The sequence below is a fragment of the Mangifera indica genome, chromosome 14 (genome assembly GCF_011075055.1).
Source record: "Mangifera indica cultivar Alphonso chromosome 14, CATAS_Mindica_2.1, whole genome shotgun sequence".
Taxonomy (NCBI): Eukaryota; Viridiplantae; Streptophyta; class Magnoliopsida; order Sapindales; family Anacardiaceae; genus Mangifera; species Mangifera indica.
In genome coordinates, this window is record NC_058150.1 from 5,200,506 (window position 1) to 5,223,235 (window position 22,730).

Consider the following 22,730-nt stretch of genomic DNA (forward strand, 5'->3'; position numbering starts at 1 on the left):
GTAAACTTCTCCATCTCTGACCATATTTTCTCTCTCTCAATCTCTTCCTTGGTCAATGATGAAAACGACAAGAGAAAAGATAATAGAAAGATTACAAGAGAGAGAAAACAGTATTAGAGATAGTTAAGTTAATTGAAAAGTGATGATGAAAAAAATCAAATCCTAAAGGTGATGCAACTTTTCAAAACAATTAGTTAGAAAAATTATTAAATTTTAAACAAACGAAAAAAAATGTGATAAAATTTTAGTTTTTTAATATGTTTAGCTAAAAAATATTTTTTGTTTTAAACCTAACAAAAATGTAAGTATTTAAATTTTTAAAACTTTACGAATAAGAGTTTAAAAATACACTAAACATTAGGTGGGAATAAGTCTTTTGGCCAATCTGTAATTTTCTTGCAATACCTAAATGAAAAACCGAAAAAACGTTGTCAAATGCCCTCACTACGTTGCCGAGTAAACCCATTTTACAAACAACATATGATCCTTTAGATCAATTTATATGGTTGAGAAAACGGAAGGATTTGAGAATAATATAAGCCCAATCCAAATCCAGAGCTGAAAGGCCGAGACGGCCAAAGCCCAAAGCCGAAGTCGATAAACAAATACCCAGGACCAAACCTTCCAGACGGAGACGCATTGCCGGTGCCAGAGCGATAGAGTTGCTGGTTGCAGACGGAAAGCATGAAATTCACTGACTCACCGGTAATTGAACTCCCAGTTCGCGATGCTTTACTTTCCATCCAGCAAGACAACGGGTCTATGCACGTCGGCACTTCCGTTTGGCCCTGTTCTTTAGTCCTCGCCAAGTTTGTCGAACGATGGGCACCACCCCAACCCACGATCCAACCCTCCGAAAAAAACCCCTACTCTGGTCTCCTCGACTTCCGCACGTCCCGACGCCGCGCCATCGAGCTTGGTACCGGATGTGGAGCCGCTGGCATGGCATTTTACCTCCTGGGACTAACCGACATCGTCCTCACAGACATTTCCCCGGTCATGCCAGCACTCAAACACAACCTCAAACGTAACAAGCCTGTTCTGAAGAAAGCCCTAAAAACCTCGGTCTTATACTGGAATAATCAAGATCAAATCAAAGCCCTGAATCCACCGTTTGACGTGGTGATTGCGGCGGATGTCGTTTACATAGAGGAGTCTGTGGGCCAGCTTGTGGGGGCCATGGAGTCCCTCATGGCTGACGACGGTGTGGTGTTGTTGGGGTATCAGTTAAGGTCGCCGGAGGCCCACAAGTTGTTCTGGGAATTGTCTGAGAAAGTTTTTGAGATTGAAAAGGTGCCTCATGAACATTTGCATCCTGATTATGGGTACGAGGAGACTGATGTTTATATCTTCAAGAAGAAGAAGAAGGAGGAAGTAGAGTAAATTTTTGGTAACTGTATTTCAATTTTCATTTTACCGAGTAATATATAACGCACTTATTTGGGCAATGTTAGATATGCTCTGTTGGATTAGATTGTAAACTTTGGGTTCATGATGGTTAAGCTTGTTACAGAATATGTGCGGCTCTTCCATTGTGTTGATTGAAGAGTTGAGATTTGTTATTATTATTACTACTTGTTATGGGTTGAGAGTTTTGGTTAAAATAAATAGAATAGTTTTAAGCTTCACTGTTTATAGATGATGCATAATTATGAATGAGAACATGTGAGCCTGCTTTAGCTGTATATTTCATGAATTATGATACTCGTTTGTAGCAGATAAACTATTAGAAACTTCAAAAATACAGAATATATGTATATTTTGTAGTAGCACATTGACAATTTAGGAGGAAAAAGAAATTGATTCTTCCAAAACAAGCTTCTTGAAGTATGGAGGGATAGGTTGTTGAATACTAAGGTAAATTTATTACTGGGAGGTAAACTCAATGCTGACTTATTCGGCAGTTCTTGGCTTCTCGCCATCAGAGAAGAATGTTGAGTAATTCAACTCTGTGCGAGCCTTCCCACCTGTTTGTTAGCATGTTTAACCTTCAAAGTTTGTTTCTACCATATTGCATCTACTGCTTTGGAATTAGTTCCTATTTCTTCAAATTTGCTTAGATATGAGTTTTAATTTTATTAGTTAAGTTGTTGGGATAGAGTCTGTCTCTTTGTAGTACTTATCTCCTATTTGCAAGATAGGAGTACAAGGCCCCTCTTTTGTAAGGTCCACTAATCTTTATAAAGACCCTTTGTTGACAGTTCAATAAATAGGGAAGGTATCTTTGATTCAATGAATTTGAGTATTTTATATTGTCTTCAGATTTTCTTTTCAAAAAAGAAGTCCATAACTCTGCAAGACGTGGTATAGGAGTTGTGCAAAAGAGATTATTTCCCTCAGTAATGTTAGCAGGTCTCTGCACAAATTCCCTTAATTTCTTCTATTTGTTCTTACTGATGATTCCCTACCTAGAATCAGTGCTTGGATTCTTATCAGAGCCTACCAGAGTAGTAAATGTAAGATGCCATAGCATTAGTCCAAGTAACAAAAGTTGCTCTTCCCAAAACTCAATTATTTCCTTGTTATATTTTCTCTGTTTAAGTTTATGGTTTTTACTTTCACAAATCCAGCTACAATCTAGCACAAAAAAAAAAAAAAAAAAAAAAAAAAAAAAGAAAAACTTCTGAATATCACTCATCCTCTTTACAAATTGTTCAATACAACAGTTTCTAGGGGCTTTGTAGTTCCATGCAGTGAGGTCGCTTGGTAAACTTGTTTTTGGCCAAGCTTATAAACACCAAAACTTAAAATCCAATAGTGATCTCCTGCTGGGTTTGCATCATTCTGAAGCTTGATCTTATGGTACATATCTTGCGTGTGCATACATGCATTTCTTAGTTCATGTGACATGCAGAAAGGTAATTGTTTGTGGTTTAAAAATGTTATCTTTATATATGTATTTCAGTAATTTTCCCTGCTTTGCCTTCGTTTTTTGAGAATTTGACGTTCTTTCTGCTTATCGTTTAACTTTAAATGGATTGTTTAGAACATTGTGTGTCTGCTACATTCCTGTCTAAATATATTGAAATTTTCAATATAGCATCTAAGGCCTGTTTTTTCCTTCATATGTACTTATAATATATCACCAAATGTATTGATCAGATAAAAAATTGTAGTCAAAAGTTTTGGTTTAGGAGAGAAATATTAAGTAAATTTTGTAAATATAAGGAGATAAATCAGATGTGCGTCATCATGATTCATGCTGCAGCTATGTCAGAAGTAAAATATGCCCAACTGGTGAGCTTTCTTAATTTTGCTTTAATTTGTAGGTTTTTATTTCTCAATTCAACTTGCATCTTAACTTAGCAAAGTTGAGTCAGGTGAGAGAAGTTTTTAATTGCTGATCAATTTGATCAAACTTGTCATTATGTCTGCAGTCTAGCCAAGTGCTTAAGCAAGACGAAAATAATCAAGTGGGTCTGTTTTGGCTGCAGACAACCAAACATGATGGACCTTTTGAACCGGCTAACTTTTTATGTGCTTTTAGACTTGGAAATGGGCCATCAAATTAGACAAGTTCATTCATTTTCTCACATCAAACGTGAGTTGATGGATTTTGGATCCAGTTCAAAATTGTCTATAGATGCTGTGATTTGAAAATACAGCTTGAATGCCTGTAGTCTCTATATTTATGTTGTAATAATTCCATCTTAGTCTCCAGTGTTAGTGTTTGAAGAATAATATTAAATCTCATCTCAATCAAGATATGGTTCAAAATTAAAAGACCAGCCTGAACGCCTTTAGTCTCTGGGCTTGTGTTGTGGGAATTTTATATAAACTCTATTGTTTGTGGTATAAATATTATCAATAACATATAAACCATTAACTCATTACGTAATTCTAGTAAACAAGAATTATCTTTGTGGTTATCATATGCAAATTTTAGGAGTATATGCTGAATGAAACTATCTGCATTTATGAACGACCTCAAGTAACTTCAATTGCATGTGATTATATATAATTTTATACATCAAAATCTTACAGAATGAACTGGAAGATCATTTCTGCCCTGTTTCTTGGGCTGGCCTTCTGAGCTAATCAGGCAAGAATATAGCTCCTCTAGTGGCAAAGCTTCTGAATTTTCCCAACTGTAAATCATGTAGGCAGGGGAGCTTGAGTAGGTCTGAGATGTTGACGAAGGCAGAAGAGTGATAGGGTTAGCTACAGATAGCATCTGTTGAACCTTGTTCAGCTCATGTTTCAGCATGGCAACTTCTTGTTCAAGCCTTCGATTTTCTGCCAACACACTGTCTAGTTCTAGTTGGATGGTCTTATGGTCGACCTCTATTGTATGGATCTTCTCCCGTGCTCGTCTATTTTGGTACCAAATTGCTACCTGTCTTGGTGGTAGGCCTAGTCTGCGGGCAAGCTCAAGTTTGCTGTCTACTTGGAGCTTTCGGTTAGAATTGAAGCTTGTCTCCAAGAGCCTGATCTGGTCCTGGGTGAGCCTTTTTCTGTTTGGTTTCATTAGCTGTCGGTTTTCATTTGAACTGAATTGAAAATCCATTTCTGGGTGTTTGTAGGTGGAGCTCGAGTGAAACTTCCCATAAAACATTTTCAAGTACAAGGAAAGCCTTAAACTGGTACACCTTTAAATCTCTATTTGAAGTAGATTTAGGTGAAGAGAGAGATACAATTTAAGTAGATTGCTTGGATAAGTCATTAGTTCTTAAAGCTAATGCAAGTGGGAACCACAGATGCAAGGTTCCCAGAGGGTCAAACCTGAGAACAGAATATGGGTCCTCTAATTAATTGGTAGATGGTAACGTTCCAACTGCTTCTTGTTGAATTGGTTGTTCTATAATTACAGGAGTCATTTTATATTTTTCTTAATCGGAGACCATGTGATATGCTTATTTGAAACATCTCAATTTGGCAGCTTCCTTATGAATGTCATTCTGCATTAAGGCGTCAAATGTATATAGCTGGTATTTGTCTTGTCAGATTAGTTCCCCTTGTTGTAGTGCTATAAACTGAAAACATTATGGCAAAATGATATGACCTGAAAAATCAATCAAGGCTAATTGATCCGAAACATGGTGATAATCCATGTCTTATACAGTCAATACAAAAATCAACCAGTTTTGTCCTTGTCATTTCCAATTTGTTCTCTCTTTCCAGGTCTCAAGCGAGAGAGAATATAAATTATACCATGGACCAGTTTGATGCGGTTTGATAACTTGTTCAAATCAAACTAAGAAAAGGGTTTGAATAAGGACTATTCTTCTTCTTGGCAATGTGAGCGCTTTGTTCATTATGTACTACCCTTAAAATTAAGTGGCTAATTAGTTTGGCCCATTTTGAGTCAAGGCCGTGCTCATCTCTAGTATGTTTACAGGATACGTGAATTTTAGATACTGGCCGCTTATGCGTAAACGTAAAAGAAAAGAAAAAGATTTTATCAGTTGAAAAAATTTTGAGGTTCAAATGCAAAAAATTTGGTTTTCTGATACCATTGTGCATTTGTTACTTTGTTTTGTGTTTGGCTGTGGTTAATCAGTGGCGGTACTGGTCCAAACAAAAAATAACACTAGATCGTAGGGCAAGCAATTGGGTCAAACAAGCCCAACACCTTATTTTTTTGGCCCGAAACTGGAAAAAAAATTTATTAAATTATCAGGTTTAAGTTTATACAAAAGTTGTTTAACTTCGACGTTGGATACATCCTAAAAATTTATTATGGGGCGGAGTGTAATTAATAGGTTTTCAAACCTGTAAGAGATTGTAAGAGTGTTTTATAAGTTTTTAAAGTTATAGAACAAGCTTAAAATAAACTTAAAATTTAAAAAATTTTAATGAACCTAGTCTAAACAAAAAATATGAAATCCGAATAGGCAAACCTAAAATTTTTCCTCGAGATTTTTTTACAAGCTTGGATTTAAACAACTCGAGCTGGATTTTGATAATCTTGAATAACAACCCTACTTTGTAGTTGGACAAGACAAAAATAATAGGAGCTGTCTTGGTAGGCTTTACACCCTTATACTTTATTCTATATCAGTTGCCAAGTAGTAGGTCCATGATGTGTGTCTAGCAGTTCAATGACTTAATATAGACAACTCATGCTAAGAGAGTGTAGATAACCCATGTGGTTTGAATGAGTATATTTGTATAACACATGTACATGTTCTTCGAGTTAAGAAAATATTCAAAATTATCAATTATACCCACATGTCCATCATTAAACAAGATATTCAAATTTTTAGAATGGACAAGTACTTGATATAATCATTACTTTGGCAAGGAAGTTAATTGTGTTAATTAAATGCAAAGTAACTGAATTGTTAAATTAAATAACACTTATTGTATTTAATGAAAAAGTGATGACTCTACACCCAACCTTGATGATCTTGATAGTATATGTATTATTTTAATAAAACAGACATGCAATTTTAGTGAAACCTCCAGACACCACGTGCCCCTAGTGACAACAACATCCTCTCAGTTTAAGTATATAAACCAAAGAAAAGCATATTGTGTAGATCTAATCTTCCTAAGCCAAAATAAAATGCATTCTTTGAATTCTTCTAGGAAGCAATAGTCTTTATAATTGTCCCTAGTGAACAAATTGTTAAAAACAGTAAATAACACTATAGTAGGCACAAATTTTGCTCAAACAATTAAATCACTTAAAAACTCTTTAATTTTCTTTATTATTTATTTTTTTAATTACATAGACATTCTTTGTTGCATTTAAGTAACAACTTTTATATAATATCTCTAAATGAAAACCTTGATCCAACGTTTACTTGTTATCACAACATTTGTCTCTAAAGCTCAAACTCTCACTTGATGTGTAGATAACTCACATCAAATACATTATGCAAATAACTCATATAATTTTAGAGTGTAGAGAACTCATATCTTGTACATGAAGATAACTCATACCGCTATTGACATGTGGACTTGAACTCATGTCATCGTATACATTCTCTACAACTACACTTATCTTCACTAACAAAGACTAGGTTACTTCATAGGACCAAAAATCATGTTCAACATGCAAGTCATAACCAATGCCTAGAATGGTGTGTAACTCAACTTATACCCATATATTATTAATTAGCTCACATACAAGAGACTTCATAAGTAAAAAAAAAAAAATCAAATAGCAAAATCATATAAAGCGAAACCTTAACGTATTCAATATAGTAATTATAAATCTGATTATTGATCCCCAAATTTACTTTTCCGATGAAGTTGGGTAAGTCCCAGTTATAAAAAGTATACAACCATACTAGAAAAAAGAAATACAGAAAAAAAGGGTAAATCCTAATATAATATTATATGAAGATAAAAATATGTGTGTACAGTTTGAAAGTTAACATTGTCATTGCCCATGACCCATGTTTGTCAAATTTACATTCTTGAAACTGTACAAAGCTTGCATTTTAAAGCCTAACAAAAAAATAAAAAAGTGTTCAGTTCAAATCCTCAAATTCCACGTTCAAGAATCCAACTTCTACTACTCTTCAAGAAAACTCTTCCTTATTCTTCCTGTCCCTTGTGTGCTCCTTTCCCGAAATATTATTTGTATATCAACTTATTCCCACCATTGCACAATTATTGGAAGCACATCTCTAGCCTCCATTTTAACTTCCTTTTTCTCCCTTTTCTTCCCTGCCTCCCTTATTTATTCATTTTTCTTTTTTTGTTTTTTTATTCTCTGGTTTCAAGGAATAAACGAAGAACCACCATGGGATGCGAAATGGGGAATCATTTGAGGAGGGCTAGCTCTATTTTGACCTCCTTGATCAAAAGATATGAATGAAGAATTGTAATACGTCTCAAGACCTGGATTATTTTTGAGACCCTCATGGCCACTTGGCCCCTTCATTGATTTTGGAGGGAGGGTGTCCTTCATGAGTGAACCACATTGTCTCGGCTGTGTTTGGTAAAAAACTTTTGAAACCACAAGCTCTCCATCTTTCTCTTCTTCGTTGTTGCCGAGGTGGTACTGGTGCATCACCCAATTGGTTTTCTCAGGCTTTTTCTGCTTTCCGTAATTGGTGTAAAGCACAAGAATTTTCTTGTAACCTTTTACCTTGCCACTAACAAACACCGGCCTAGTCTTGCCAGTTTTGTGCCACCGGGTCTCACCGCCCTCCGTGTCTGTGTGAACCTTTCTTCTCTTTCTGGTTCCTGTTGTATATGCTTTCGATGGTCGATGAAAGAAGTGACGAACTAGCCCATCTGTGCTAACTCCTGCATGCATACAACCAAAACAAAAAAGAAGGAAAAAAACTTAACAGTACATCTTGTTGAAACAAAGTTTAAAACAGCAGCCGTCCGTTTCTCTAATGAACATGGTACTAAGAATTTGGCTTATTTTGCAAGGGTTAGTTGAGGGGTTTCTTCATTGATAATGGCTGTCCTACCGGAAGTAGGTTGACTATTTCTTCGTATCTGATTGTAGACGCCACATATGGTTGGTTGAAAGGTTTCTTGAAAAGAGGAGAAAGGTGAATTAACCACCATACAATAAAATTAATCACATTCTTTTACAGAGAGAAAAGGGGAGAAAGTTGCTTATTACTAGTAGATTAATCTATGCATATGGACCTCATATTTTGCAGCTGCAACACAATGATTTGGATACTTAGGTCAACTCAGTAATGAAGCAAACCGTGGTATAAATGTTCGTTTAAGCGTCATTAAATCGAAAACCTAATGATAACCCATCAGTCACTGTGCCTTTCTGATTTATTTCACTCACAACGAACAACCTTTTACCAGAAATTGACAGTGAACTGTAGGTTTCATCGATCAGTGCTACTTTATAATTTACCTGGCAACTTTTCCGGGTGGGTATAGCAAATTCCATTTTCGCCTTCAAGTGTAGGGATGAACTCATCGATAAGTGGGTGAAGCTTACGGCTATCAGATCGAACCTTGCCTTCCAGATGCTCCAGAAGTTCTTGATCCGTGGGATCAAACTTCACCCCAGCTGGTAGTCCAGGCAAATCATGAATTCTCGGCTACAACAAAACAAATCAAAACATCACAGAAAAAATAATAATAAAAAATCATGATACATACATTTCATTACATTGAAAGAAGCACTAAACCCAGACCTGCTGATTACATTTAATCTGATGACCACATGAGGGGCAAGATCTAACCAGGCAGTCTTTGGCTTTGGCTGTAATAGTATTAGCAGGTAATGGCGACGAGCTTCTCTCAATTGTTTGCACATCACTGCAGTCATTGCACCAAGTCATTTCCTTTGGTTACTGTTCTCTTATGCCCATCACACAACTGATGTTTCTTATTTTCTTCTTTCCCCCAGTGCCGCTAGCACTCCAAATTAAGCAATACAACAATATAAGAGACAGGGAGAGAGATAAGGTGATAGCAAAAAGGAAAAGAAGAAAAAGCAACTTGTCTCTTCCAAAGCTTAATTGTTCCCCCTCAAGCCACCTCTTCTCTATCTTCTTAAGGGTCATAAACTGAAGAAATTAAATAAAATTCGTCATAACTTTTTACCAAGCTATATAGATTCTAAAATTCTGATAAATATAGTAAGAACGAATTGAAGAAAGAGAATGAAAATAAAAAAAGGTTTGCTTGGATCTTACGTTTGGATTTTGCTTACATTTGTGTATGAAAACTTGTAGGAGAATAAATGTAGTTTTTGTGTCTTTTTTACTCAGCCTAAAGACAACTTTGATTTGTTAAGACTGGTTCAAACCCTAAAATAATAAAGAAATATAATTAGGGTGGGTTGAGTGGAGTAGGGGCAATCTGATTCAAGAACAAGAGGTGTTTCATCTGAGAATGAGAGAGAGAGAGAGAGAGAGGTTTCTTGCTTTACATGAGAAGTCTACGTTAAGAAATAAAAGTATGTCTGGTAATATTAATCGTTTCTTCTTTATCATGTTATATAGGCCAAAAGACTTATTCCCAATCAAGGTATAGTGAGTTCCCAAATTTTTATTTTCGACTTTTAAAAACTTAAACACTCACTTATAATTTAAAAAACTAGTACCTACCCTTCAAAATTAAGTTAAGGTTAAAGGTAAAATCGTTATTTAATAATAATATTTAACATTTATATCATTTTACCCCCTTAATTTAAAAAACTAATAATTTTCTCTAAAATTAATTTTTGAAAAGTGATATTTTCCCCCCTACCTAGGGTTTCCAATTTTGTCAACGAATTTTTGGCCAACAATGGCAGATCTCTCTCCCTCGCAGTGTCATTTCTCCCTCCAATGCTTAATATCAAATCGATAAAGTTTAAATTCGATGGAATCCAAACGAAATCCAAATAAAGAGTTTCAACTCTTCATCTAGATTTTCATCGTTTAGACAAAATCGGTTTCGTCTGGACCACAACGACTGTCTAGATGAGGAGATCGGTCTCTTCTAGACTATCGTCATTGTCCAGACGAAGTTGATTTCGTCTGAACAACAAAAATCTAGACGAAGAGTTAAAACTCTTCGTCTAGATTTCATATAATCCAAATGTCATTGGTCTGATATTGAGCATCAGAGGGAGAGACGACACTAGAGGAAGAGAGATCGACCATCGTTGTTTGAAAATTTGCCAGTGAAATTGGAAACCCTAGGTAGGGGGAAAATATTACTTTTCAAAACTTAATTTTATGAGAAATTATTAGTGTTTCAAATTAAGAGTTAAAATGATGTAAACTTTAAATATTATTATTAAATAATAATTTTGCCCTTAATATTAACTTAATTTTGGAGGGTAGATGTTAATTTCCTAAATCTTAGGTGTTTGAGTTTTTAAAAGTTGAAGGATGAGAGTTTGGGAATTCACTATATTTTGGGTGGGAATAAGTCTTTTGTCCTATTAATATATGTATACACACACACACACACACACACACACACAAATTTACAGCCAAATATTTTAGCTTTTTTCACACTCTAGGGTGACATTCTACCTCATTGTCGCTCCTCCAATTTTACTTTTTTATTTGACACTGCTTATCTCATTTTATCAATAAAATTATAGGGGCACAATCAAGTATACATATTATATATTATTATATAATTAGTTAATTTTAAATTAATAATAAAATAATATATATTTATATAATAATATATCATTATATATTTATTTGTATACTAACTATATGTACCCACTTCTGATACATAATTATATATACATTATATATATTATCATATGATTAAGTGTTATTTTATTATTAATTTAAAATCACTTAATTATTTGAAGTGTATATATATTTGTGTATATAAAGTGAGTATAAACAGTTTTATTGGTATTGAAAATTGAAAAGGCAGAAAAAAATATTGCACCAAATATTTCAATAGAAGAAAAAAATAGCAGTTTCTTATTTGAGTTTATAGATAAACATAAATTTCATTTCCATTATTATTATTATTAATTTGACGAGAAATCTCACTGAAACCAAATTGTTATTTTTATAATTGAATTAATCATATCAAATAAAATAAACTCTGAATCTAGTGATTAATTTTATGACTATTAAATCAAGTAAATTAAAAATCTGATATTGATATCACATTCAGAGAAGAATAAATTTGTATATACCAATTGTACCAGAAGTTATATTAATAAGAATTAGCCATTGAAATTTCTTCACCATATATATATATATGTGTGTATGTGCCCGCGTGCGTGCATGCATGTATGAATAATACTATATATATTTATTTTAAGTATATAAATATATACATATTTATTTATGTTATTATATAATTGTGTATTTTTTAATATTTAATTATATATATTTATATTTTTAAATTAGGTATAAATAAATTTATTGATATGTACATATGTAAATTATTGTGGGTGGTGATAGCTTCCACAATTCATTATATGCAAGTGACTATGTTAGATTTTATTTTTGGTGTAGATTAATAGATGAATAGACATGATCTGAATCTTGTAGGCTTCATCCCAACGTGTTTCTCGGGGGGGATTTGAGGACCCTTTACAGTTGTAGAATTTGTCTTTGAATTCATTCAAAGCTAACATTATTATTATTTTTTTGTAAAATAAAGATAGGTATATTGGTTATAATTTAGAGAGAATAAATGCGATACATCATTTTCACCTCCAAAGGTTTAAAAGAAATCCTTTTTGGGATGTCTTGTCTTCCCTTCAATTTCCACCTCTTCTCTTTCCATCTTTCTCTACTTGCTGATGAGCCTGCATGCCACCCCCAACTTGCTAATATTACGTCAAAAGACTTATCCCTAACCTAAGTATAGCCCATTGATAATATTTCACCTGTTGATTTTAAAAAATCTAAATACTCACTTATCAATTGTTGTAGTTAAAATATGTTAGTTTTAAAGGTATAAATATTATTTAATTAATAATATTAAAAAAATAAAATTATATCATTTTTCCTAACTTAATTTTAAAAACTTTATTTTAATGCTAAGGTGTTTTTTTTTTTTTAACTCATTCAACTGCCCCCTTATTGTTTAAAAAATTGTAATTATATTCCCACAACTGTATCTCTTTTCAACGATCATTCTTTTTAATTATTCATTATAATATTATAATATCTATCTTGTCGATACCCTATCCTTCTTTAGTGATATTTTCGAAGTATTTATTATAGTTTTTTAGACCAAAAATGAGCGAAAGAACTGTTTCGGATAAGTATTTTGATTTTTCAAAAGGACTAAAGCTTGGGTGGGAATAAGTCTTTTGGTCTTTGTATTTTTTCGTACTACTGCTAATATTGGGTTTGTTATTAGTACAGTTCTCATCGCGATTGCACTTGGGTAGTTTCTGGTCCCATTTCACTTTCAGATTTGAGTTTTCATGGTGATTGGCTCCCGGAACCGGCGTGAATTCTTTTCATTACACTTTGAAATCTCAATGAAGTAATTATGAAATAATTATTATGGATTTGAAGTTGGATAGTATCCATATATAAACGCAACCCAAATCTTCCACTTCCTCATCATCATCTTGTAGGGCTAACGTACCATCCAAGACTACCATTAAAATAGGAACTTAACTCCTCCACTTAGGGCCAATTCTAAAAAGCCCATTTGGTCATCTTGTTATCAGATGCCTTTCCCAGAATAAATACAATGACACAACCGGTGTATGATTATAGTGAAATGTGCGTGCCACCAACGCCATTTACTTCCTGTAGGCTGAAAGCTCTCATTCTCCAATTTGTGTTATCGAAGAAGACAAGAGGACCCATTTCAACAAATGGACGGCCAAGAAGATAAATGCCTACCACTTACATTCAATTATCGTATCTTTTATTAAATGGACAGAAGCTGTTCACTCAGTCTGAACTTGGACCCTTTCAAACACGAGAAAAATGGAAGGAACATTAAAAATCAGACACTCAAAGCTTTAGATCCCCGCAGATTTCAGTATTTTTACAATCATGAACAGCCGTGTTGCTGAAATGGTGATTGTCATTGTTGACAAATCTCATGTTTGCATGTTACAATAGCACCTAACCACCAACTAAATACAATAAACAACCATAATCACCAACTACAATGATACTCTTGGAAGTCTAAATCTATCATCTTATCTACTGTTGATGCACCATTCAAGAGGGCACCCTTGAAAATCTGCCTCATTCCCTTTACCCTGCGCAATCAAACACCATTAAGGAGTAGCTAAATTATTAAACTACAAATTGATCGGAGGCCTCTTCGTGATAGTAAGGGGAGAGCTTCCCATCCTTCCTGGTCTGAGATTTCTTCTCAGTACTAGCCTCTTGCAACAACTTAACCACCTTTCGCATTGAAGGGCGGTTAATAGGAAGTGCATTGGTGCAGAGGAGACTGATCTCCAGGACCCTGCAGATTTCTTCCTTGTAACTAGAATCGAGTTTGGGGTCAATCACACTGTCAAAATCTTTCTGGTCCAAGGTGGTGCAGACCCATTTTACCAAGTCTTTATCCCCAAATGCTGGATCAATTGGAAGTCTACCAGTAACTAACTCCATGAGAACAACTCCAAAACTGTATATGTCACTCTTTTCGTTCACTCGAAGAGTATAAGCATATTCTGCATCAAAAATATGACCAAATACAGTAAACTTAATTAGAAGTAAGCTAAAAGTATTTTGTAAGGAATTGCTATTAAAATTTGTATTAAAAGACAATGATCATAATGTCAACTACATTGATAGTCCAAACTTGCACTTCACTAGTACTAGCAAACACAGGTTTTGCTAGAACATATTTAAATTTTTATATAAATGCAGTGGGCAAGTCTTTAAGAAAATAAAATCAAGAAGCCAACAGAGTTAATTGAAAACAACAATAATGGACATTAATTAAAGAAGTCTGCTATTATACCTGGTGCAATGTAACCGCAAGAACCCGCAATCCCAGACATAGACTCTTGTCCCTTGCTAACCCTTTCAACCACTTTAGCGACTCCAAAATCCGCAACTCTAGCATTAAACTCTTCATCCAAAAGTATATTGTTGGATTTCACATCTCGATGAACAATTGGAGGAACACAATCATGATGCAAATAAGACAACCCCTCAGCTGAATCTAAAGCTATCTTATACCTGGTTGGCCAATCCAACAAACCTGCCTTGCTGCTATGCAACAAATCCCCCAAGCTCCCATTTGGCATGTATTCATAAACTAGAAGCTTGCTATCTCCACTGTTGCAACAGCACCACAATCTCACAATATTCTTGTGCCGAATCATCCCCAGTGTTTCAACTTCTACTTCAAATTCATCTCTCTGTGACCCATTACTTGCATCCTCCCTCTTGGGTCTTCCAAACAGCTTTTTCACTGCCACTGCTTCACCACTACTAAGAACAACTTTATAAACTCTCCCAGAAGCCCCACTTCCGATCAAGTTTTCCTCTTTGAGACATCCAACAATCTCAAATTCAGTGAAGCCAATTTTATGGAAAGATTTCCACTTCGATAAAGCAATTCTTCTCTTATTCTTCTTGAAACTCCTATATTTGACATAGAACCAAACAATACCAACAACAAAAACTAGAGCTGCAAGTATGAAGATTGACCGCAGAATCCACAGATAACCCTGGTTCTTAGATCTGTTCATGTCAGGACACAGACCAGCCAAGTCCCCACACAAACCAGGATTCCCCACAAAGCTATTCTTAAAAATTTCCTTAGCATAAAGAGGGGGAATCTCACCAGAGAGCTGATTATCTGACAAATTAAATATATTCAGCTTCAAATTTTGCAATTCGAGTGGGATGCTTCCCGAAAAGGAATTCCCAGAAAGATCAAGATAGTTTAGCACTGGCAAGCTCCCAATTTCAGCCGGAATTTCACCAGACAGATTATTATCCGCCAAATTGAGCTCATACAGACTCCTCCAGCCTTGAATTCTTTCTGGGATCCCACCCGAAAGTTCATTTCCACTCAGATCAAGCTTCCCCAACTGCCCCAAATGCACTAAACTACCAGGAATTCCTCCAGTAAACTTATTATCAGAAGCAGAAAATTCAACTAATTTATTTAATGACCCGACTTCTTCTGGGATGGGCCCAGAAAACTGATTCTTGGAAACCAAAAGAACAGAAAGGTTATATGCACCTGAAACTTGTTTTGATATTTGGCCAGTAAATGAATTATCCACAAGCTCTAACAAAAAAACATGTGGTAATCCCCATAACTTTTCAGGAACTGAACCTGATAACAAATTGTTCCTTAGCCGAACCCTCATTAAGCTCTGGCACTCTCCAAGACTTTCTGGTATTTGCCCTGAAAATGAATTGTATATCAATACCAGATCCTCTAACGACCCGTTTGAACACAAGCCCGCGGGGATTTCACCAGAAAACTGGTTGTATGAGACGTCCAGTATCTGTAATGCCGAGTTCGTCCCGAGTTGACTGGGCAACTGACCGCTGAGTTTGTTGTTGAACAATTTGAGTTCGATCAACTTTGTCGACTTACTTATGCTCTCTGGCAAAGGACCCTCCAATCTGTTCACCATCAGGTTGAGTGACTCCAGCTGCAATTCACACAACTCGGCCGGAATCGTCCCCCTCAACTCATTCGTCGACGCGTCTAGTCGCCGCAACTTCGTTGCATTAAGCCATTTAACCGGTAATTCACCCGATAAAGAATTGTTATACAACTCTATTTGTATTATACTTCTTAACTCAGCTATCGAACTCGGGATTGGCCCAGTGAGTCTGTTCAACGACAAGTCTAAATTATTAAGCTTAGGCAACCGAGTTATGCTCTCCGGAATATGACCCTCGCGCTGACAGTCAGAGAGCCAAAGATATTCAAGGTTCGTCAAGTTACCGAATTCACTCGGTATCGGACCCGGCGAAAACGGATTATAAGCAAGAAGAAGCTCTTTAAGAGACGAAATGTTACCAAGCACACCGGAAATTGTCCCATCTAAAAGATTAGACATGAGGTAGAGCGATTCAAGGCTAGCAAACTCACCAAAACTCGCCGGAATATCTCCAGAGAAGTTATTGGCACTCAAGTCCAAATATTTAAGATTCTTCAACTGCGATAGAGTTTCAGGAAGCTTACCAACGATCAAATTGGCGCTTAAATTCAACTCCGTAAGAGTCTGACACGTGGAAACCTCGTCCGGCAGTGTAGAGTTGATGTTGTTGTCCTGAAGATGGAGGGAAGTGAGGTACTGAAGCCGACAAAAGAAGAGAGGGAACGGCCCCGATAGTTGTGAATTGGAAAGGTCGACCTTGATGACTCGGTTGGTTGAGTCGCAGGTTACGCCATGCCAGTGGCACGGAGTGTCGTCACGGTCGTTACCCCACGAGGAGAGGACGTTATTCGGATCAAAGAAACCCTGTTTGGCACGCTGTAGGTAGAGACCTTCTTGGTTCAGAGAAAGAGTAAGAAGAGGTGAAGAACAGAGGAAGAGAAAGAGGAAGAACAGAAGCATTTTGGATTATGTGTTGTATTCCGATTGAGTGGGTGTCAGTGGTGAGATTTGAAGAAGAAGCATGAGAAGAGAGATGGAAGTGGGGTATAGTGGTAACTGAAGCACTGTAGTGGCAACTGGGGCAAGTGTTGAATAAAAGTAATTCAAACACGGACAAAATATATATATATATATATATATATACAGTCAATGAGAGTCAGTGAAGACGAGCAAGTTTCCAAAGCATTTGTTACTTGTTAGGCTGCCATCTTCTTTCTATGCTTCTACGCCATGCCATGTTCGGAATCAGATTAAGCGTATGTCGGAAGACAAAATGACCATCAAATTATAACAAAATCTTCAATCTCTAACTCGCTTTCAACCGAATATGTTCTGAGACTGAGAATGTTCCCAGAACACCAAAATTAGGTGAACCCAGTAACCAAATTCCATTTTTAAGTAATGAGCTAGACCGCAGAATCATATTTTTTCCAATCAAATCATCATCGGGGTAGAAACCATCATTTCTGCTCTAAAAAATGACAGCCCCTGGTAAAATAAAAGATAAGGAATGAAACAACGGTGGTGGACACAAATAATAGACTTACAAATAAATAAGTAGAAAGACTCTCACTCTCATTCTCCAGTCAATGTGAACGCAATAAAGGTTACATCAAAAGGCAAGAACGACAGCCTACTGAGACAGACTGCTGGGACCTGTTGCCAGGATCCATAACCATTGACTTTCAAAGGCTGAACGCTGAAGCTCCACTTCATAAAATGGGGATATTTTGGAGGCAACCCTTTTCATTCATAAATTTATATATATGCAAAATGGCTTATTATTATCTAAAGATTAGTGGTGTCTCAAATTTATACTGATTAACTTTGATAAATTCAAATATTTATCTATTTGATAATTTTTAAAGTTAATATCAAAAATAAAATTATTATTTAATAAATATATTTTAAAAAACTAAAAATTTAATTATATTTTTCTTTACGTTTCAAACTTAACAATTCTTTTCTTTTACTTAAAATTTGAAAAATCATCATTTCTCTTATAGAGTTCTAATAACAACTCTTCAGCAATAATCTCTCTTCTGACCATCGATATTTTTTCTCTTCTTGGCTTCTCTCTCCCTCCCGGTCTCTACCTACCATCTTCATCAAAGTTAAAAATTATTAAAACAAATTATCTAAATAAATTTCAAATTCATCAATTTTCAAATCTCTGTATTTTCATTGTATCATCTAATTTAAAGTAATATTTTTCAACTCTTAATTGTTATATATAAGATGGAACACCATTGTAGGAGTTATTATTAATTTCACCGTGTAAATTAACCTAAACCATTGGACTTATGGTTTAAATTGTATTTATGTTTTAGTCATTGTAATTTTTCAGTCGAACCCTGAGGCTTTGGTAAGCATATGTTTTATAGAAACCTAAAAGGGCGTTTAGTTTTAATAATTTAAAATTAAAAATAAAATAATATTTAATTATATAATAATATATTATTATTTATATATAATATTATTTATACCATTTTATTAATAATAAAATATCAAAATCATCAATGTCGAAACTTAAGAAACAATTAATCAGTCAAAGACAGGATTAATTGATTAGGCATTGATTGATGTAATTAGGTCTAAAAAATGGTCACCAAATTTCACCAGACCACATGATAGAACAGTTGATCCCCAAAGTTGCTTGAATTTCGTCAACATGGGCGGGTTGGGCCTCGCTTCTGACAAATCCACCATGTCCAATTTCAACACTCCATTTATTGTCGTTGAATAAATGGACCAATCAATCATTAATTATAAGTGGGTGGATCGTGGATGCTCTCTTTTTTTCTCTTTACTCTAAAATCAACATATAAAAAATCTATTCCAAATTCTTTTTTTTTTTTTTCTAAGTATGATTCACCTATCCTCAGATAATTTATTAAAATAGAATTTTTAATTTATTTAATTTAATTATTATAAAATTAATCATTAAATTTAAAATTTATTTTATTTACTATAATTAATTTAATTTCAAAAAGATTGAGCCGATTGAAATAGTATTCATCATTTTTTCAAAAAGGTAATGTGAACTTAAATCAGTGGGCATGCTGATGATCATGAAGTATGACTTTGAGCTAATGGATTAATTTCCTTTCCATATTTTATATGTGTAGTGATGATCTTTAGAAGTTGGTCATCTAATTGATACATAAAATATCAACCACTTTACATTATAATTGGTCATTTTATTTTAATTTTACTTTTAGGTAGACCATATTATGAAATATTTTATATATAGAGAGAGAGACACACACACACACATGTAGAGATTCAACCACCATTTTAACAAAATATATTTTATTTTTTAAAATAATAAATCTCATTTGAATCAATTTATTCTTTCAGGATAAAACCAATTATATTAAATAAATCAAACCTTAAATTTAGTAATTAGTCTTATAATCATGGAATTTAGTTACAGAAAAATTTGAATCCAAATTCTCTACTTTAAAAATTTATCTTTTTTATCATCCAAGTTATCTTTTATGGCAAATAGGCAAGGAATGGCATTATGTTTGATAAAGAGAAAATGGGAATTTATATTAATAATGCATACAAATTGGGTGAAGAAGTGGATGGAAGTGTGCTTTGCTTGGGCCGGCTAATAAATAATAATGCCGCGCCGGCTAAGGAACGTTATTCTAAGACTACTTTATTCTTAATTTTTAAAAACCCACAATTAATGCTATAGGCTGATTAACATTATTTTTCACTAATTTTTGTACTCAAATATATAAAAAAATAATAAAATTTCCGATAAAAAATTAGTAAGGAATTGATGAGTGGCAGATGGTGGCCACCAATTCCAATTTGGAAGCCAGACACACTTCGCCGTGACAAACAAGCTGTCATTTTCTCAGTACAAGAAGATAAAAAGGAGAAGGCCAAATGACTATGTCACACCCAAGGTTCGACTAAAACCTCTTTTTATTAGTTAATTATTGCAAATTTAAAATTTTATTTATCAGTTAAATTTTTTTATTATTATTACCAAAAATAAAATTATTTAGATTTTATTAAAATTCAAAATGGCCTTTGTTTGAGATTGACAAAAAATTTAATCTCTAATAATAATTATAATAATAATAAAATTTAATTGATAAACTAAAGTTTAAATTTTCATTAATTAATAAATAATTGAGTTTACATAAAGTCTTACATGGAAAATAATCATTTGGCCGAACGAGAAAAAATCAAGGCTGGGACATCCCTAACATCAACAAAAGTAAAGTTACAAAATAACAAATTATGAGTCAAAACTTTACGCCAAAATGAAAATAAGTATTCTCTACAGTTACAAATACTTTGGCAATTTGCTAGGCACGTGTTTGAATTTAGATTGATTCCATCGTAAAATTCTTCAGTGATTATATATGCCACCCCGTAGAGATAAAGATTGCAGCTCGTTTTCAGTTAATTAATCTATTTATGCTGTTCTTTTTATCAAAATCTTCCTTTGGGGTTTCGTGGGAGCAATGATATTATACATCAAATATATATATATATATATATAATTTAAATTATTTTATTTAATTTATAAAAAACAAATTTTTTTACTAATTTAAAAATATTTTTAATAATTTTTATTTGTGATAATATTTTATTTCTTATAATAATATATTACCAAACTAAGCGTATCATTAAAGAGTATTTGGTTTGAAGAATATTTTATTATTACAATTATAAAATTATTTTTAAAATAGTTTACTTTAAAGATTATTGAATATAATTATTATTATGTTTGATAATATTTAGTAAAAATTAATATATATAAATAATTATTGTATTTGGTTAGAAGTAATAAAAAATATATATTAGTATATTATTTTATTTAAATGCCCTTAGGTTTAATTATTCTAAAATATTTTTTATATTATTTGTTATATTAATTGAAAGTGAGATTATTTTTACCATAAAAAATAAATAAATAAAAATATAATTATAATAAAATCAATATTATTTTAATATTTAAGATAGAGATGATAATCAAATTATCTTTTAAATTACCTATCACATTACTATTGATAATAAAATATTATTAAAATATTTTATTATTTATAAATTAAACAAAATAATATAAATAATAAAAAATAAATTATTAAAATAATTTTTAATCACCTTTAACTAAACATTCCCATAGCTCTATCCGTGTGCCAAAGCTTGGGTAGTTTGGGCTCAATGGGCAGTTTTAGATTAGCCCATAACTCACGATGAAACCCAAGTTCAGTGCAAAAAGGCCCCAGTTCCAATTACAACTGACGACAGTACATAACAAAATTCTCAATCCTAGTTTAGTAAGCTTCCATGGAATAACACTGGGAAGAATATGATGGTGCATGTCTCTAGTCTCGAATCTCCCAACAGAAACATAAAATAATTTGTGGATTCATTTTTTCTACAAAAAGAAAAAAGAAAAAAAAGTGGTCAGTTATAAAAGATTCATGGAGAAATTAAGTTTATTTCATTGAAGCAATTAAAGGTGTAAGTTAAAACTAAGTATGTTATCTAACACTCGCAATAAAATTCCCTACTAAACTGATGAAATGGCAGTTACTTCCCTCAAAACAGATCTTTACCATAAAAGCCAAGATTTTGAGCTGCTGTTTGCCAGAATCAAACGGAAAACCCAACCCCATTTCTTTTTAAGTGTAGCTTGGTGTTCAGTTTCCTGCAAGACATTTCTTTTCTAAGTCCAAGGAACTAGGAAAATAAGAAGAGAATTAGAGTGATGGAAATTAAGATTGAAAATGGAGAATCAACAACAACTATTGAAGACAAGATGCAACCCCTTTTGCAAAATGCAGCAATTCCCCTAAAACAACCGAAAACGCCTGCACAGAAGGCCATAAGGAAAACAATCAAAGGAACAGGGCATTTGATAAGGCTTCTCCCCACGGGCTCTGTCCTTACATTCCAAATTGTTTCTCCCATTTTAACCCATCAAGGCAAATGCCCCACTCACACAAACAGAGTTATAACTTTAGCCTTCTTGGCTCTCTGTGGACTGTCATGTTTCATTTTGCGTTTAACCGATAGCTTCCGGGATGAAAGGGCAAAAGTTAGACATGGGCTAGCTACATTCAGAGGCCTCTGGGTTCTTGACACACCACTGAAACTTTCACCAGAAGAGGCTGCTAGATATCGCCTAAAATTCATTGATTTTTTTCATGCCTTTGCGTCAATATTGGTTTTCGCAGCAGTTGCATTGTTTGACAAAAATGTTGTAAATTGTTTCTGCCCACATCCGTCAGATGAAACCAAAGAGCTCTTAGTGTCGGTGCCTGTTTGCATTGGAGTTGCGTGCAGTATATTGTTCGTTTTGTTCCCCTCCAAGCGCCATGGAATTGGGTCCTCTGTCTTTCGGAATCAGTAGTTCATCTGATTTCTCTTCCATTTATTCCTTGATTTCTAGTGTACTTTATATTATTTATTTGTGACAATATAACTCTTCACTCTTAAGATGAAGAAGTTCCATCACAAATTTTTTATCATCATCTTCACATGAAAGTGATGGTATCGGGCTTTTAATATTGTCCACATTGCTTATTTAATAAAAATTGTAAAGGTGACTCTTTCCTTTATAAATAGGTTTAATTGTTTTTACATGGGGAAATCTTTTGAAGTATGTCATTTTAGGTTAGGTTAGTGCGAACCAAATATTTGTTTGTGTATTCTTTGTCATGGATTTGGGTTTTGCATGGTTTCTTTTTCTTCTAGCAAGTGGTATCAAGGTAAGTTTCATAACTTGGGAAGAGGCAAACTCGATTTAAATTTGAGGCTCCATTGTTAGAGGGAGTTT

General features: G+C 33.9%; 5 protein-coding genes across 7 annotated transcripts; 2 read left to right on the plus strand and 3 right to left on the minus strand.

The window, feature by feature from the left end:
• The first annotated feature begins 573 nt into the window (after positions 1-573).
• LOC123196823 (protein-lysine methyltransferase METTL21E) lies at positions 574-1,628 on the plus strand. The gene has a single exon (XM_044610955.1). The coding sequence runs from the start codon at positions 685-687 to the stop codon at positions 1,381-1,383; it is 699 nt and encodes a 232-aa protein (XP_044466890.1). The 5' UTR covers positions 574-684; the 3' UTR covers positions 1,384-1,628.
• Positions 1,629-3,893: 2,265 nt separating this feature from the next.
• On the minus strand, positions 3,894-4,622 carry LOC123196824 (homeobox-leucine zipper protein ATHB-52-like). The gene has a single exon (XM_044610956.1). It carries the CDS (start codon positions 4,553-4,555, stop codon positions 3,971-3,973), a length of 585 nt encoding a protein of 194 aa, XP_044466891.1. The 5' UTR covers positions 4,556-4,622; the 3' UTR covers positions 3,894-3,970.
• A 2,632-nt stretch (positions 4,623-7,254) lies between these two features.
• On the minus strand, positions 7,255-9,763 carry LOC123196034 (NAC domain-containing protein 73-like). Of its 3 annotated transcripts, none has more exons than XM_044609917.1 (4): positions 9,579-9,763; positions 9,086-9,449; positions 8,789-8,978; positions 7,255-8,205 (listed from the first exon to the last, which is right to left on the minus strand). In XM_044609917.1, exons 2-4 carry the CDS (start codon positions 9,206-9,208, stop codon positions 7,673-7,675), a joined length of 846 nt encoding a protein of 281 aa, XP_044465852.1. In that variant the 5' UTR covers positions 9,209-9,449; positions 9,579-9,763; the 3' UTR covers positions 7,255-7,672. The 3 variants fall into 3 exon arrangements, with proteins under 3 accessions (XP_044465852.1, XP_044465851.1, XP_044465850.1); XM_044609916.1 differs by having other exon boundaries at positions 9,075-9,449; positions 9,596-9,753; XM_044609915.1 differs by having other exon boundaries at positions 9,075-9,449; positions 9,579-9,753.
• Positions 9,764-13,319: 3,556 nt separating this feature from the next.
• LOC123196743 (receptor-like protein kinase HSL1) lies at positions 13,320-17,407 on the minus strand. Its single transcript, XM_044610844.1, has 2 exons — positions 14,305-17,407; positions 13,320-14,011 (listed from the first exon to the last, which is right to left on the minus strand). The coding sequence occupies exons 1-2, from the start codon at positions 16,874-16,876 to the stop codon at positions 13,626-13,628; spliced, it is 2,958 nt and encodes a 985-aa protein (XP_044466779.1). The 5' UTR covers positions 16,877-17,407; the 3' UTR covers positions 13,320-13,625.
• Positions 17,408-21,522: 4,115 nt separating this feature from the next.
• Positions 21,523-22,493, plus strand: LOC123195428 (protein DMP7-like). Its single transcript, XM_044609110.1, has one exon. The coding sequence runs from the start codon at positions 21,660-21,662 to the stop codon at positions 22,302-22,304; it is 645 nt and encodes a 214-aa protein (XP_044465045.1). The 5' UTR covers positions 21,523-21,659; the 3' UTR covers positions 22,305-22,493.
• The last annotated feature ends 237 nt before the right edge of the window (positions 22,494-22,730 follow it).